This window comes from Equus caballus, chromosome 15 (assembly GCF_041296265.1).
Source record: "Equus caballus isolate H_3958 breed thoroughbred chromosome 15, TB-T2T, whole genome shotgun sequence".
Taxonomy (NCBI): Eukaryota; Metazoa; Chordata; class Mammalia; order Perissodactyla; family Equidae; genus Equus; species Equus caballus.
In genome coordinates, this window is record NC_091698.1 from 38,779,472 (window position 1) to 38,797,033 (window position 17,562).

At 37.8% G+C, this 17,562-nt stretch overlaps 1 protein-coding gene across 10 annotated transcripts in view; it reads right to left on the reverse strand.

Annotated features, from left to right (window-relative positions):
* Positions 1 to 17,562, reverse strand: part of CTNNA2 (catenin alpha 2) — a 1,085,794-nt gene that overhangs the window by 84,944 nt on the left and 983,288 nt on the right. For all 10 annotated transcript variants that reach the window (XM_001499457.6, XM_070236225.1, XM_005599873.4 and 7 more), the window contains 3 exons: positions 10,288 to 10,380; positions 9,523 to 9,679; positions 3,166 to 3,366 (listed from right to left, as the gene is read on the reverse strand). In XM_001499457.6, coding sequence (XP_001499507.1) covers positions 3,166 to 3,366; positions 9,523 to 9,679; positions 10,288 to 10,380 — 451 coding nt within the window. The remainder of the gene's footprint in view (positions 1 to 3,165; positions 3,367 to 9,522; positions 9,680 to 10,287; positions 10,381 to 17,562) is intronic.

A 17,562-nucleotide genomic window follows, 5' to 3' on the forward strand; every position in this document is an offset into this window, starting at 1 on the left:
GAAACACTTTTGGTTGTCACAACTTGGGGTGGGGGAAGGAGGAGGTCCTCTGAGCAGCTAGTGGGTGGAGGCCAGGGATGCTGCTAAGCATCCAAAATGCAGGGAACAGCTCCTCTCCCCCAAGAACGAATTACTCATATTAAAATGTTGATAGTACAGAGGTTGAGAACTTCTGCCTGAGTGTCTTGAATCTAACAACTCAGATACAAAACTCAGCAGAACTTGGTAGGTTATGTCAAGGCAAAAGAAAATATGACATTTTGTCTTCCATGTCCCGGACTCTTTTTTTTTTTCTTCATTCTTCTTCTTAGTACCTTCCCCTCCTTGCCCACTGCCCCTGTGTCCTATCCTCAAAGTAAAATGTACTCTCAGGACAAAGTCTGATAAGCTCATATTAAAAACATGACCAACTCAATGTGGCTTTAAGATTTTTTAAGAATCAGGATCATAATGTCAGCCCAAAGGTAGATACTTGGGAATTAGTGATATGCATAGGAGATTTTATTTTGAGGCTATATATCTCCTTAGCACAGCCAGACACTGACCAGAGGGAACTAATTCATTTTAGACAATATACATAACCAACAAAACTCTGCACAACCATAAACACAGAACTGATTGATGGTCTTCTTTGAACTTCGTGTGTCTAGCACATTTCCCAGTAATTCTAATTAGCAATCAGTGAGTTAACAATTAATGTTTTTGCTTCCATTTCTTTGACAACCTCTATAATTACTCATAAAGAAACAATATTGTTCCTGTTTAGGAAAGAGAAGAACAATTGGGACAGAAGCAAATAATTTATATACCTTGTATATTCTAGTTCTTAACCCACTAATAGCCACTTTTCCTTGACATATATTCTTGTATTTTCTACTACAGTTGTGTATAAACTATTCCAATCTCTTCTACTTGGTTACTTTCCTAGTTATCTTCAATGTATCCTGAAAAACAGAAAGAATTTAAATGTTTTGCTCATCTCAGTTCAATTAAGAATTAGATGTGGACATCAGAATCAGAAAGGTGCCTTTAGTTAAGTCTCTACAGTATTCAATTACTGTAAGGAAGGGCTGAGATGATAATTTTAAAAGCTCTGACAATGAACCAATGACAGGAAAATCTTGATTAGTAACAACAATCCAGGATGCAATCGCTCTGTTCTATTTTTTTTTTTTTTCAGCTAAAACAAAATTCAAACATAAAATTATTTACATTTCAAGACTTTGGTGAAAATTTGGTAAAAATATTTCCATCAGCTAAGCACATTGTCCTTGACTGTAAGTAGATTTTGACCCAAAGGGCACCACTCCTTCTGTTCTGTAAAGCAGTCCAAGATACAATAAGGAAAAAAAGTCCAAAAAGTCTCTTGAACAATGCCTGAATTCTTTGTGTGCACAAAGTCACATGCAAATTGGCAATATGCTCTGCTTCCTTCATCTGCTACAATTATCATTCCACGCAGTCATGAGCAGGCGTGAGCTGAGAGTCCTGTCTCCATGTCTCCCACTCTTCTCTGCTACTCTTTACCCAGTGTCAGACCCAAGGGAATGCTGCTATGTGTCAGATACACCACCTGATGCTAAGACTGTGTAATGGAATAGAGCTCATGGGCAAGGAATTGAGAGCCCCAGAAATGTGAGAGGGCCCCCTTAAGGTTGAGAAAGAATTCTTTAAACTGGAGAGTAAAATGCCCATTTCTAATTCTTCTAAGTGAGGAAAGAAATACTGTATGGCTTGATTTGTGTTGCTCTATTGAATGCAAAGGGCAAGCCTACTTGAAAGAAAACAGTACTGAAATTCACCTAGTTAAAATATATTTTATTATCATTATTGCTATTGTTATTATTTCTAATTCTAAGTCTATGAGGATTGTCAAGAGCAACAGTCCCTGGATGTGCTCTTTATTATGTGAATTACACTATTCCTTTTCTACTTATACTTCAGAGAGAATACCCAATGTCTCTGTTTATCTGTTGTTTTTCTGTGCCATTCCAGACTAACAAATATCTGCAGAAGTCCTTGTAAATGACCTTTCCCTGTAGAAGGAAACATATTTCTACTGACATGTCTTATCATATAGAACTTGGAACACTCTATACCTGACCTTTCAGAGACATCTATTTTTAAAAATCCTAGTGGTTTCCAAAGTCCATGTACAGATTGAAGAGGTCCTTCTCTGGCTGGGGTTTGAGAAGAGGTCCTCATGTGCATACACAGGACCCAAATCATTACATATTCATAACTCCATCCAATATAGAGTTAAATTCTCTTTTTCTATCCTTTTGTCTCCTGTCCTTCCCTGAACTTTCTCTCTATTCTCACTCCACCACCATCATATATACAAATACACAACGCATGAGGGACTTCAGAAAGGGTCTAAAGACAATAGACATTAGTCAAAAGCAAAAACTACTAAAAATAGGCCAGTCTTTGTCAAAATTATTCAAAGTTATGGGTTGTTGTGCTGACTCAGTGGAAGTAAAGTCTTTTTTTCCATCCCAATGCACCAGAGAGCTATGGCAGGCTCCCAAAAGTAGGTGTGTTTTACACAGCAGGGATTCCCCAGTGGGCAGCCACTTGCCCCTGAAGGAGGGCATGCAAGGCTTTCCTAGAGGCACAGGGCAGATATGGAAAGTCTATCCCTTTTTCAGCAGTCACCATCTCCTTTCCTTGAGTACTTCATATCCAGGCACTACCTAGAGCCTTCATGCTTTCCCCTGGTTGTCATAGTTTTTCCTCAAGGTCTTACCTTCTCAAGAAATAGATGGAGAAATGGCTTTGAAGTTCATGATTCCAAGCTCCAATCACATCTCCACTATTTTCTAGATTTGCAACCATTTTTCTGTCTCTTAACTGATTCAAACCTCCATTTTTGTATTTGAAATTGGAGATAAGAAAAATTTCTCTGCCTACTTCAGAAGGTCCTTTTGAGAATCAAATGAGATTATATAAGAAAACTATAAATATATACACACAAAGCAATAAAATCATTGTTCTGCTAAAGTTATTCAAACTCAAACTCAGTAAATGAAGTGAGCGCCCCTTCTATGATTGTGCATAATTTAGAAGCCTAAAGGCCAATAGAAAACAATGAAACAGATTTATTCCAATATGGAAAATAAACACAACGTTGACACTTTGGTGGAATCTAATATCCATATTTACCTGTCTCAGAGAGCAATTTTGTAGCTTCCAGCACCTTCTCAGTGTAAACACCAGCTTCATAGTTTTCCATTTCAGCATTGATGATGTGTATGACTCGAGCCGCCCGGCCTCTGATGGCCCCCGCAGTCCGGTCCAGGGTGTCCACATCTCCCTCTTGGAGGGCTATCACACACTTGTTCACATCCTCCAATATATGATTTTCTGTGGAGAGGACACATACTCATTTATATGATTTCACATCACTCAGACACTTAACCAATCTAAGACTCATTAGCCATCAGGAACCGTCATCTTTCCCCTCAATATATGCCTAATAACACTGAAACGATATTTAAAGGACATAGTTTACAATCACAATTGTGGTTCTCAAACTTGAGCAACCAGAAGGAGGACTTGTAGAACCATATAAATTGCTGGGCCCTGTTCCTAGGGTTTCTGATTCACTAGGTCTGGGGTGGGCCCAAGAAATTGCATTTCTACCAAGTTCCCAGGTAATGCTAATGCTGCTGGTTTGGGGACCATACTTTGAAGACCACTGACTTAAAGAATATTCCTTTCTGTGTTTGAATGTTTGAGATTTATTGTATGAAAAGGTCTTTTAGGAGTGATTGTGGCAGCTAACATGAAGTCAACTTGACCAAGCAGAAACATTTCTAGAAGTGATCAGAATCACACTTTGGGTGCATGTTTGTTTAATCATATTTTTCTTAAGGCAACATGTGAGGGAAACTATAGAATGAACAAATATCACCCAGTCTTCTAATATCATGCCATGTACAAGGTATATACAATGGGAAAATTGACTGGGTGAAGATGAGTGTAGAGTTTTCTGCAGTTAAAATACAGTGCATCTTGTGATTGGTTCCCTCAGATTAGAGCCAAGGTGAGTGATCCCTCTCCTGCCTTTGCCCAAAATAGAATCCAGGCAGGAGGATGCGAGGCTTCACTCTTGACTAGCACAGATAAAACACACGATCTGGTCCCTTAGAGTTTGCAAGTGTGCAATTTTGTATGTCCTATGTCCAATGTGAGATCTGTAATTACGTCCTTCGAACATTCTTGAGAAATAGAAGTCTAAAGAAATGCTAAAAAAGTTTAGTACTTTGAGGAAAGAAAAGAACTTAAGCTGAAAATGCACACACATACTCACACATACACATCCCAAATAGATAAATAGAACAAGTTTGGAAATAGTCTTAAGTAATCTGGTAACCTTTTAAAAATTATAACTGCCAAATGCAATGAATAATTAATAAATGATTAAAATAAATGATTACCTTTTTCAGAAGTTTCTAGGGCTAGTTCTGATTTTAAAATTCCCAAAGACGGAGAGATGGGAGGGTGCTCAGCTAATCCCAGTCTCTACCCTAGATCTCTTCTACTTTCATTAAACCAATCACTCAGAGAAGATTTATTTTTTTAGCACATTGGGCATAAAATCGCAAAGTTTAACTTTCTTTTCATAAAATAACACCTGTTTTGACCTCATACAATGTGCTTTCCTCACTCGAACCATCATAAATTTTAAATTGCTACACTCTCTAGTTCTTTAATTTCAAATAGAAATTAAAATAGAAAAATAAATGAAATGCTTCTACGAAAACAGAAAAAAATGAAATGGAATGAAATTTTAATATTCAGATTCTTAAACTTACAAAAAGTAGTACTTTCTGAAAGCTGATATTTTGCTGAGTAAAAGAGAAAAAAAGTTGTGCAAACACAGACTTAAAAAGTTTTCAGTTTGATTAAGGAACTTCTGGAAACCACCCTTTTATGAGATCTTGAATTGTATCAGGCAAACTTATCTAAAAGGACACCTGAGAAAAAGGTTTACTCAAAACTTGGTTTAGAATTTTAAATACAAAAGTTTGATTCAAATAGGTCTCCCTTACTGCCTGCTGGATTCTTCCAGACAATTAAAATGTGCCCTGGTCCCTGAAAGTGGGCAACTGGGAGGGTCTTCATGTCAAAAATATGCATCCAGCCATTTTCTTTGAATAACATACTAGCATAAGAATAGGCATAGCTATTGCTTTTCTGTGCATAGTTTAAAGATGGGATTTTGGAGTTAAATGAAGAACAGAAATGAACCTGTGAATTATCCTAGATGCCAATAATCTCTGGAGTTAATAAAAATTTTTAAAAACTCTAACAGATTCATTCATGACCCAATATATTAAAATGAAATGATAAGTGTTTTTTAAAAATCTATTTCTCAAACTAGAATTATGCAACTAATTTAATGAAGAGGCAAGAAAAAGAATATGCTTTTATAGATATAACTATACAAATGTGAAGGAGGCTGGAGAGGCTAGAAATCCATGATATCAAAAACATTGCTTTTAATTAGTAAAATCATCAACTAATTTGTTCAATGGTTAAGTTAATCATGTTGGGTGAAAAATGTATTAATTTTGATAATTTTATAATTTATTAATTGACTTTTTTTTTGAAATCTTAAGATAGTTTACTCAGCATTTCCCAACATTCCCCAGTTAGGGGTATGCCTTTTATGGAAAAATGAATCACAATTCCCTCATAATAGTAGTTATATTGGTGGATGGCATATATGTAAAAGCTACTATGATTTGGAATGTTTTTAAATAGATTTGCATTTTATTAAGCTAAGTACCAATGATGTATTTGAAAAAGAACTGTACCTGTTCATATAGCCATATTATCTGATCAAAAGACACACTTGATGTATATATGGATTCCTGAATCCCTTGTAATAACTTCTCCTCTCCTATGCCCTGCAAACTTAGTTCTGGGACCCCCAGGTTTGGAAGCACACTGGCCTAGGATCTATCAAGAAGAGCAGTGAATTATGAAGGCAGAATCCATACTTGATTCATACTTGCATTTCTGACAGCAGGCAATCAAAGAAGAAATACTGAATAAACACGTAAACTGAAAAGAGACAATTACATATTTTTATCCTATGGTATTTTCAAGAGAAAAAAATTCATGAAGTAAGAAGATAGAGGAATGCTGTTCCAACTAGAAAAAAACATAGAAGAGAAAGAGGTAATAATAACATACATATTCCAGAGATGATTCCATTGCTGGGAAAAACTACCCAGGTACTTTGGGTGTTACACCCAGATATGAAGCACGGTATTTAAACATATTATAAAACATTGGGCTGCAACATATTTTGTGATAAACTTCCTTGAATTTTTGCAACCTTATTATTTAAGAAAAGATGGAATTTTGCTATAAAAATCACTGATGACCAAGCTACTTGATTTTAGAAACTATAGCTGTGAGGTTTATAATATTCAAAAACCAAGTTCACTGTGTGAATTTTTAAAAGGAAAGAAACTCAAGACTGGAGTAAAAGTTAAATAAAAGAAAAAAAGAAGGAAAAGGCAAACAAAACTCTTGGACATTATGGGATCGAGTTCATAGCTCTTTCAGATCTTAGATGCCTGCTACTTTGTGAGCCAAACCAAGAGTTAAACGATCATTATGCCAAGATGCTCATTTTAAAACACTATTAAAAATTGTAGATTTTACCCAGTGGGAACAGTTTAAGTGTTCTAACACAGCCATTCCACTTTTTTATGAGCCCTGGTCACATGTGAAAATTGGTTTTGCTCCTGTAATTTTAATAACTAGCATCATTGCTCCCCAAACTTGTTGCATTTCATATGAATAAATTAAGTACTCAGACATACAAGTTCAGGTAGCATGAAAAAAAACTATAGTCTTTTAAAAACAAAGATCTTTCTTTGTTGTTTTTTAAATAGAGTTTTCTGCCAGAATAGATATTCCCTTAAAAAGAAACTAATACATAAAATGCCATTAAAGCCATTCGAAAATTTCTCCTGGGCCAAACTTGCAATTTACTGATGCAAATGTTTTGGCTTCAGCTCAAACTGGAGGTAGGAAGTAGATTCCCCAACTATTGGGTTGTATCCACAGCCGACCAGCAGGAGAGAGTGGGCTGTGTCATTATTTGTAAAGCCAGTCTGTGGAAAGGTGCCTGCTGCCTCCGATTGTCAACTCCAAAGGCAGGCTCCAGCAGGCCCTGCCAAGGCTGGATTCTTGACAGCGCCTGTTCATTTTCCTGTCAAGGCATGCCGCGGCACTTGTACCACTGGGGTTGGACCGCACAGCATTATCAGCAGAAGCCAAAGCCTTTTCTTGTTGCCGGCAATAATGAGATGCACAAAGGAATGGCAGGAGAAAGGTGGCAAAGAGGCAGAGCTGGCAGAAGAAAATTAAGAAAAGCTTCATGCTCTTGAAACAATCTGAGATAAGACCTCCTCACCTTTCTTTTCCCCACCCTCAGAAAATTTTGTACATGCATTTAAAGAAGAGGATAAGTTGGGAAAGTTTTAAGTTCTGAAATGATTCCTTTATGAAAAAGGTAGTGTATGGGTATTTTCTCCTCATTTGTAGATAGAAGGGGAAGTAGAGTAAGATTTCAGGCTATCAAGATTACTGTGTGAGATTTGAGGCTGGTTGAAGAGTCCCCCTGTCCCTTTATGGGGACCCCTGTAGTCATCCTGGCAAAGACCGACTAGATACTAGAAAGATGCCCAGTAGTGGTGGCTGTCATTCTATTCCCTGCTGCCCAAATAATTTCTAAGCACCTTAAGAGGGATGCATTTCTTAGATGCCTTTTACATTGTTAGGACTCAGCCATCAATCAGTAAAGCAAAAATAAATAGCAACATATTGAGTTCTTTATCTGCCAACTCCTAGATATGGGTATGTTTAAATGAATAGCTGCTTTGACAAGTCCTCAAAAACAAAGCACCTTGGGGATGGAAAATAAGACAGGTTTCTGAAAGGGATTAGAGAGCGGAATGAAGACACCAGAGGTGGGAGAAGGGAACTGCAGTGAAAGCTGGAAGCACCAAAGGCAATTTCCCTTCTATGTTGACTTACTGTAAACTATACAGCTTCTGAAATGAGGATAATCTGGATTTTAATACCATGTCTTCCCAGTTACCTACTCTCTCAGTAACTTAGTTTTCTCAAAGGAAGACTCAGAATATTAATACCTACTTTATACAATTTTGGCGAAAATTCAAGCAAACAGCAGAGAGTTAGGCAAAGTATAGACACTGAGCACACGTTCACACGTCTTCCCATCTGCCTTTTCTTGCCCTCCATGGTTTAAAAGTTGGTTTTTTGATTATCCAGACTTGACTATGCTGCTCTCAGACAAGGCTTTAACATAAGCCCCCAGTGGGAATTCACTGTCTGTTTTTCATGAAAAGGAAAGGCTACACCTAGAAAAAATTTCCAAATACAATTAGCCTTTCCCAGAAATCTTTTCCACACCGTTATAGTCAGAGGCCTTGTCTGCCTGCATCCTACCAGCAGTGCTGCGACACCTCCCTCTAAGGCCTCAGTTGGCCAAGAACGAGCAGGTCCCAGTCAAGGATAGGTCATACCCGAGTTGGCAGGTGTCAGTTCCACACACCTGTGGGCAGAGTCAACATCTGGTCAGTTTGAATTTTCAAGGATTACTTGGTTATCTTAATGCCTCACAAAGAAGGCTGATGTTTCCAGCGACCTCTTCCCCCACACCTCCCACAGAGTCTCTTCTAGGTCAACTGGGCCAAATGTGTTTGGAAAAAGGCCCATTTGCTGGCTGGTAGCCCAGTTTTGAAAAAGCATTAATAAGTCCTGTTAAAGGTCAAATCAACTATATGGTTATTCAAATGCATTAACATCCTTCAGTCTGTCTTCATTTACAAAGAACAAAGTTACAATTTCAAGCAATGACTAGTTTTATTTGCTTTCACTTACTTCCTTATACAATCTCAAAGACAAGTGCCCAAACCTCAACATCTCCCAAGTGCCTCATAATAGTTTTATTCTGTGGCTAATATTTTTACCTAGCTTATCACAAAACTGGGTAACTTCACCTCTTAGAAAAATGACTTACTGAACAGAGCCAGATTGGAATAGCTGATGACTTTTTTGATGGTGCTCAATACATGTTTATTTGAAATATAAACCATGGGGATTAACCAATCTCACATCCCCATACCCTTTTTCAGATGGGTGACTCAGATGCATCAAAGGCCGTCGTTCTTAAAAAACTCCAGGAACTGAAAAGGAACCTAAGTCTCCTTAAAGAATCTGTTCACATTTCCGACATCTTTATCACAACTTGTGTTTTTCCCTCCTAATACTTTGACTCTGTGACTTGAAATAAGGTGCGCATCAAAGAAGAATTTTCAAGAGGGTGTTACATTCACATTTGCAGAGATGATTGAAAGCTCAAAGGGCCAAGAAGAGTACTTGAAACACAGACCCATGACATTTGTAAGATATTCCTTATCTCATCCTGTTCTCCTTCAGCTGCCTTGTAAGGGGCCTGTTCGTGATTACCTGAGACAGAAAGGAAGTCATCCACTGAGGTGATGTCATCCACAGCCTCTGTCAGCACTCGGACCTGCTTCTCCCACTGGTCTTTGAAGACGTCCATGTTGTCCTGAGCAACTTTGCTCTGTGGTCGAGCAGCCAGCGTGAGAGCGGCATTGATGACCTATTTGTTAGAAACAATCCAGGGGCATATTGACCACACTCTTCAAAAGAGTAACAAGCAGGACAAAGACCATGTTGAAACCTTGGACCCTATAACTTCTACAGATAAGCAGGTTCTCAGTGTTCAGAAGGACAATCAAAAACATGAAAGATGATGTAGATTATCAACTACCATCAGTATTTGTTTTGTTTTCTTTTTTTAAGATATAGTAATTAGCCTTAGGTTTTAGAAAGTGTTTACTGAATAAGTCCTATTTACTTAGGACAGATGTGGCAAAAATATAACTCTTGTTCTACATGTGCAAGCTTATAATTTAGTTGTTGACACAAGGTAAATAGATAGGGATGTTTAAATAACAGCCCCAAACAAATAGAACAAATCAATATGAGTGGCAAAGGCAATAACTGCCAAAGTAATTTTAAAGAGGCTGGAATAGTTAGAAGGTTATTTTGAGAAAGGTAGAATTTGAAACAGCCCACGAATGATGGGTAACACTTTACAGTGAGAGGAAAGAGGACAAGGAAAGGAGTGACATGAGGGCTGGAGTGCAGAAGCTCCTGAATAGCAAGTCATCTATGGGCTCATGAAACAAAGTAAATGAGGCTTACCTGGGGGCACAGGCTGTCAATCTGGGTGGCTGCCATCCGGACTAATTTTACCCCTTCCTCATTGTTGGAGATGGAACAGGCCAAGTTGGCAACCTGTATTGAAGAGGACTTGAGTGAAAATTATGTTGGGGCAAAGGGAAAGTACACTGTTGCAAGACCTTGCACTTTCTATAGGCAGTGCCACATCCAGGAGAGTCCTTTGACAAATAAGATAAGGCCACCCTTCTGTGTTGAACCAAATATTACTAGTTCTTATGCTAACTTAGGCATTTCTGCCAAAAGAGCAAGGTGCTAATGACAAATCATTGCTTCAGGATTCTCAAGTACACACAACAATAAATTTTAACTAGGTTGCTTTGAACTGTTTTCCCCTCTGGGCTGCCCTGATCCCACACTCTCACTTGAGCCCCCTAAGACTCATCATTGAGCACAGAACACTACAATTTTGGCTGCATCAGTACTAAACTCTAACCAATGAGAGAGATGCTACAGGCAATGCTTTGGATTTAAAAGAGATTCATAGTAAGCTGAAAATTAGAGTGCTCTACCCAAAGGAACCCAGATCTGCCTGTCTGTCAGGAAGATGTTAGTCCACCAGTAGCCATCTCAAATACTTTCAGGGGCCAGGCACGTCTGAGAAATGTGTAGAAGAGGCTGGTATAATTCAATGGTGGAGTGTAAAGCAAATTAGAACATGCAGGTCTAGCATAAAGGCATTCAAATTTGAATTTTTAACATACTATAAACACAGCTAAAACAGCTGAACTGAATTCAAGCATTTCAGTTTGTGTTATTCCTTCTCTTCAAGGAGTGTGAATTGGTAAAACAAGGTCAAATTGATTGGTCAAGGTCAATAGCACACAAAGCCACCATTAAAACACTGATGGTCTCATCAGGCTGGTGTCAAGAGGACAGGAGAATGGGGATCAGAGAGGGCAAAAGGAGAAGAGAAGGGCCAGCAGGGCTAGGAGCAGAAGGGCAAGCAGAACAAGTGATTAGCAGAGAGAGAATCCTCGAGAGCCTCCTGGACACCTGCCCTTTGTATCCAGCTCACCTCTGCTCTCCAAAACCAGGCTGCTCTCCTACCAAACCTTAATACCCTGAGAGATTAAAATGCACTACACACGGGCATAGCTCCTAACGAGAAAGAAACCTTAGTTAGACAGTGTGGAGCAGTGGGGAGAGCACAGAACTGGAGATCAGGAGGCTCAACCACTAACCAGTTATATAAGTCACTTCACATTCAGAGGACTGTTTCCTTATCAGCAAAAGGAAATGGGTAGATGGTGACGCTAGGGATACTTTCAAAGATTGCTTCAATAAATCAGTGTAAAGAATTCCATTTTGAAGCTTTTAAGGAAGAAAAACACATTGTCTATTACAGTGAGAGTACATACTATGAGATACCACAGATTGAGTTCCAAACATTATCGTAGTTTCTTATATTTTATAGTTATCTTTGATTCTTCAGATAATTTTCACTATTTTACTTAGTTTTCAAAATAAGCTTGTGAGAAAGACAAATACACCTTTTCACACCCATTCACAGGATACTAAATGTCCAGGGACATGAGATTCCTTGGAGACAGAGCAAGAACTAATAACGCAGGTTCTAAATGTCTTCTTGTTATATCATATTGTCTCCCTCCGCATTTTGGATTCATCTTCGTTACACTTGTATTATAGTGTATTTTATATTCAAAGTGCCTGATTGAGTACGTGATATAGAATTGGTGCTCAATACATGTTTATTGACTTAAAGATTAGCTTTTAATAATTTTTATTGCATATAGTGATTTGGAATACATCATAGATTAATGATACTCTGAAAGATAAAGTTGAGCTACCCTTTCAATTTGGTGAGACAAATTTTCACATTATCTTCTAGCAGATGTTTATCAATGCTATGGTGCTGAACAATGGTTCCAACATTCTGGTCCATTTCCAGAAAGATATATGTATTTAATTTAAAATTCTGTCTTTTAATCTTCAATTAAATTCTTCCTATTTCTGCTGTTGAAATACCTCTCACTTTATGAAATGATGATGATTTTAGATGATGGATGTTTGTTATCATCCCTGCTTGCTGTGCAAGAGAGACTTGAGGTCACACTTTTACAGAGCAGTGGACAATTCCTAAAGAGCTTGGCATATGACCCCAAATAATGACAACAACAGGAAAACTTAAAAATGCTCCAGCAACCAGGTCTTGGGTAACATTTGCTTGCATCTTTGTAAGAAGAAAAATAAGAAAATAAGAGCACTCTCAATGAGATAATGGCTCTAGACGAAGTATTCGATGACTGTTTAAATAAAAATATGTGTAGTCATGTGTCACTTAACAACCTGGATATGTTTTGAGAAATGCATTGTTAGGTGCTTCGTGGTTATGTGAACATCACAGAGTGTACTTACTCTATATGGTATAGCCTACTACACAGCTAGGCTCTCTGGTACTAATCTTTGGACCTGCCGTCATATACATGGACTGTGCTTGACCGAAATGTCATTATGTGGTGCAAGACTGTATGAATAAGAGAGAGAGAGAACCAGATATTACGTATTTCTTGATGGAAGCACACAACACGACCCATGAAATGTTCCTGCCAAAAAACAGCCACCACCACCAAAAAAACAAAATCCGCAAATGATCAGCCTTAGGATCAATGCTCAATTTACAGGAAAATCAAGAAACAAACATGTAAAATAAAACTATACGGATGCAATCATGAAAATCCTGATGATGATAAAATAGTGGGAAAAAAGTCAGACCCTTTTGGATCCTGAATAGAATAAACTATAATATGTACATCCACAAATATGTAAATGAATACACAAAAGTACATTGTGAAACAATAAAATTAAGTATTGACTACATATTTGATGACATTAATATTTTAAAGTGTGTTAATAATACTTTAGTTACTTTTTGTTAAGCATCCATAGCTTTTAGAGATATACACTGAGATGCTTATAAATGAAATACTATTTTGGGGATTTGCTTCACAATTATCTAGGGTAGGGGAAATGGCTGGAGTTATAGGAAAAACAAGATTGGCCATTAGCTCATAATTTTTGAAGCTGGGAGATAGTATATAATGGTTCATTATACATGCTATACTTTTGGATATGCATGAATTTTTCCATAATAAAAGAAATCAAAAAAAAAAAAAAGGTAGCAACCACAATCTATTATATTACCAGCTCTGGTGAAACACTTTTTCTTGTACTTGTACGAGTCTCAAGGGGGCACAGTATAAGTCAGGGAGGAATCTGAGTATGGGTTGGAGTTAAGGCTTGCAGACAACAGAAGAGCACCAGCCTGTGCATAGAAGAGGAATACTGTAACTGGACTGTGCCAGTCACAGAGGTGGCTCTCCCCACAGTCTCCTGCTCATGCTGGCTGTGGTCCCCAGGCAGAAGCTGATCCTGGGAGCCTTAGGGCTGAAAAGAACTGGGGTCTTGTGCAAGAGAGATGCCAATCAGTAATTTCCACATGGTGATAATGAAGTTTTCTTTCCGCATCTTTTGAAATGTTACTTCGTTCCTTGTTTAAATAATCTCTATTACGGCTTAGACCTAATGTGGGAAACTTATTGTCCAAGAGAATCTTAGTAGGGGAATAGTGCTAGCAAAACGGAGAAAAAATAAAGAGCTGGCAACTCCCCATTATTCTCCTTAATTTACTGATCCATAAATCCTAAAGTCTGGCAGCCTTCACTCCTCAATGCACTCCTGCTGTTTCAGTCCACTTAAAGTCAGAATTTCATTTACTTTGTGTTCTGAAACATTCTGAAGATATTTCCAATATGATGCTAAGGATTTCACTATCTCCAAAGGTAGGTTTGCTTATTTTAGATTGGTCATGGACTCAATCCAAATTCCTACCTTCCTCCTTTTCCTTTGGCTTGCCTTTCTGCTTCTCACTGGACCCACTGGAATCATGGTGACTCTGAGCATGGTTATATATTGTGATTTCTGGACTCTGGCAGCAAATACAAAGTTTCAGTCTTTGAGAGAGCTCCCAATCAATAATGTAGCTTGAAATGCCAGCTAACATTTCCACACCAGTCCAAGACTACAGCACACAGTAGGTACTTGATGGTTTATTTTAACCATCTGTTCTTTAACTGCAGCTCTGACGTTATGATATTAGAAACTCTAGTATAATGAAATTTCCTATCTTTCAAATCACAATATTTTCTTCCTTTTTTGAGGCAATTTAGTATGAAAATCCTCCTAAGGCGAGGTAGGGCAAGTAGGGAATGGTAGACTAGAATCATTAGATATTCGAAAAAGATCAATATAAGTAAAAAAGTGGACAATACACCATTAATAGATTAGAGTTACTAGATTGCAGACCAAAAGATATTGAGCAATATGATTAAATTCAATAGAATTTTGAAACCTACTGAGTCAACCAAGCAGGTAACATTTATGGACTGGCTACGGCCTCTGCTTTCTCCCCTCTTGAATTGTTTACAACTTAGCTGAGGGAACAAGTCGTTTGCCTTTCTGCAAGCTTAGAAAACAATAAAGCATATCATTAACTGTTAAACATTGGGGTATTTCGACTGATTGGGGATTTCCGGGAGGGACTATGCCATGAGTTAAAAGTGGCATCGCTCCTTTGTGAGCTAATCGTACTAAATTCCCAACAATCCCTTATGAAAGGAAGCTCTCCTCCATAACTTTTGAGAGCATAATTGATTTTGGAAAAGAAAAGCTCAGAAGACTGGGCCAAGTCTTCTATCTCTTAGTGCCTTAAAAACCGGTTATCTTGGGGAAAAGGAGGAAGCTTAGCAGTTTTCACTAAATTGTGTGTTGCTGACTAAAAGACCTCTAAGAATTCAGAAAAAGGAGCTGTCAGTACTCTTGGGTGGGAATCAGTAAACATATCATGGAGAGGTAAGATATCCATCTTCCAATACTCCTTTTCTGATTGTCTCATTAGCACAATTTTCTGTAAACTCAAAGATGATGATATTTTTTGCTCTTCTAGAGGCACGCTGTGTAAGCAGGTAGAGCACGCAATAACATCACAAGAAGGATTAGAAAGACAATAAAGCAGTAAGGAGAGCTGAGGCTGATTCTTCTAAGAAAGTAACTTGCTCCTTGAACTGAATTTGCAGAATTGGCATTCATTCCCTAACCCTTTAATAATCTTCTTAGCTGACCAAAAACAGAGTAGAGATATTCCAGAGACACTGATGGCAGAGTTAAAGTTGACCAATTCAGAAACATGCGGAGCCCTCATAAAAAATATATGGTGGCCATTTAAAGTGCAAGATGTTTTTAATCACATGCACAAAAACAAACTGCACAGCTCAAAGCTCCAGATGATCAGAATGTCATGGCTGTGAAATTTGGTTTTGTGTGGACATCACTGCAGAAAGCAGCCCCGTCTCAAAGATGCCGTAGACAAGTTTCAACAGTTACAAGAAAAGCCAAAATTCCTGGGAGGCTGAGCCTTAATTAGGCAGTGAAAACTTCTGCTAATAAAGTATTTAGGCATTTAATTCCAAAGTGATATGAGGTGCGTCAGAAAGACGAGAACGTTTTCTTCTTCTCTGGTCCTGGAAATCAAATTACATTTTTTAATATTCATAATTCTGTTCATTTCCAAACACCAGCACATATTCAGTGCATTCAACCACCAAATGCTTTATCATTTCATTAATTTTTACAGCTTCAGGTATCATGTTGGTGTTTTAAGAAGCGCACACTATTGAAAGAAAGCAGAATAGCAATTCAGAGGTTTATAAAGCACTTGCTCCCCGTGTTAATATTTCATCATCATAAATTTGAGGATAAAATGAACTTGTTTACTATTAAAAGGGAATTTATGGAAGTTCCAGTCACTACAGTCACATGGCCATATAAAATCATAGAAAGAGAAGAGATGATGGAGCAAATTCCATGCAAACTGTTATTCTCCATAACTATCATGGCACTGAAGAGTGCTATGATCTCAATCTGAATATTTATTCAGTTATCTGCACTGATATGGTTAGCATACCAAACAGCGTTAATATATGTGCCTATCTTGTATAGAGTTTCAAGGTTCCTACAGAACATGCCTCCGATATTACAGACGAAATTTTATACTTCAGTAAAAGTTGAAATGATACACTTCCCTGAAATCTTTAAGCGGCAAGACAGAAACAGCTGATATGAAGACAGAGGGATTCGACCTCAAGAAGATGATGGACTTCCACAAGATGGACAGAAGAGTAGACTTAATGGCCATCTTCACAGCTCGATTTGAGGAGAGCTCGAGAGGTCTGGCTGCCCCAGAAAATGTTGGCAGCAGTGTCTTATGATGAGGTATTACGGAATCCTTGAAAGACGCAGCTGCCTCAGACTGAGAGGGGTTTATCAACCTGATTATCAGCAACTGAGGTTCTGAAGAATGGACAAGACTCAGTAGACAACAGGGATAATTTGGTCAGGGAAGGATGGCTCAGCAGTGGTTGGCAGCTGGGGTAGCATGAAGATACTGGGGATGGGAAGAAATGAGAAACACTTTTTCTCACTTCTGTTTTAAATGGCCTCTCTAAAGCATCTGACACTCTTGATTATTCCATATGTTTTAATTGTTTTAAATCATATAATGGTCAAGAGCCTGGGCCTTGGAAACAAGCAGCCTGGGGTTTACGTCTGGACTCTTACTCTTGCCAGCCAAGCAAGGTGCTTTGCCTCAATTGTGAACCTCAATTTTCTCAACTATAAAATATAAATATAATAACAAAGTGGTGATAAGGTTGAAATGAAAAACGGACAGAGTGCTTAACCCAGCACCCAGTAGGATTTAACCAATGTTATTTTCATATGGTGCATTTTATCGAAAGGTCACTATAAAAGTAAAGAAATATTTTAATAACAATGCCCAAACGCTGATATATTCAACCATTCAAATATAAATTGGGTGCCTAATACATTGAAGATACAGAGGTGATCAAATTAAATATTATTTATATTCCCTAGTGAAGCTTAAATTTTGGTGAAATTAAAGTAAATGCATTTTTGAAGTTCATACTGTGACAATTGCTACAAAGGAAATAAAATGGAGGCAGCAATAGAGAGTAAAGAGAGGTCTACTTTATATGTAATCATTTGTATAGTTTATAAAAATTACACATAACTGAAAGATAAAGTTGTAATCTCAGTATGTATCTTTTTGCCACTGTTTAATCTCTTATATCGTAAACATTTTCCAGATTCTCTATATTCTTGTAATTAATTCTCTTTATAATTGAATAAGATCCCCAAATG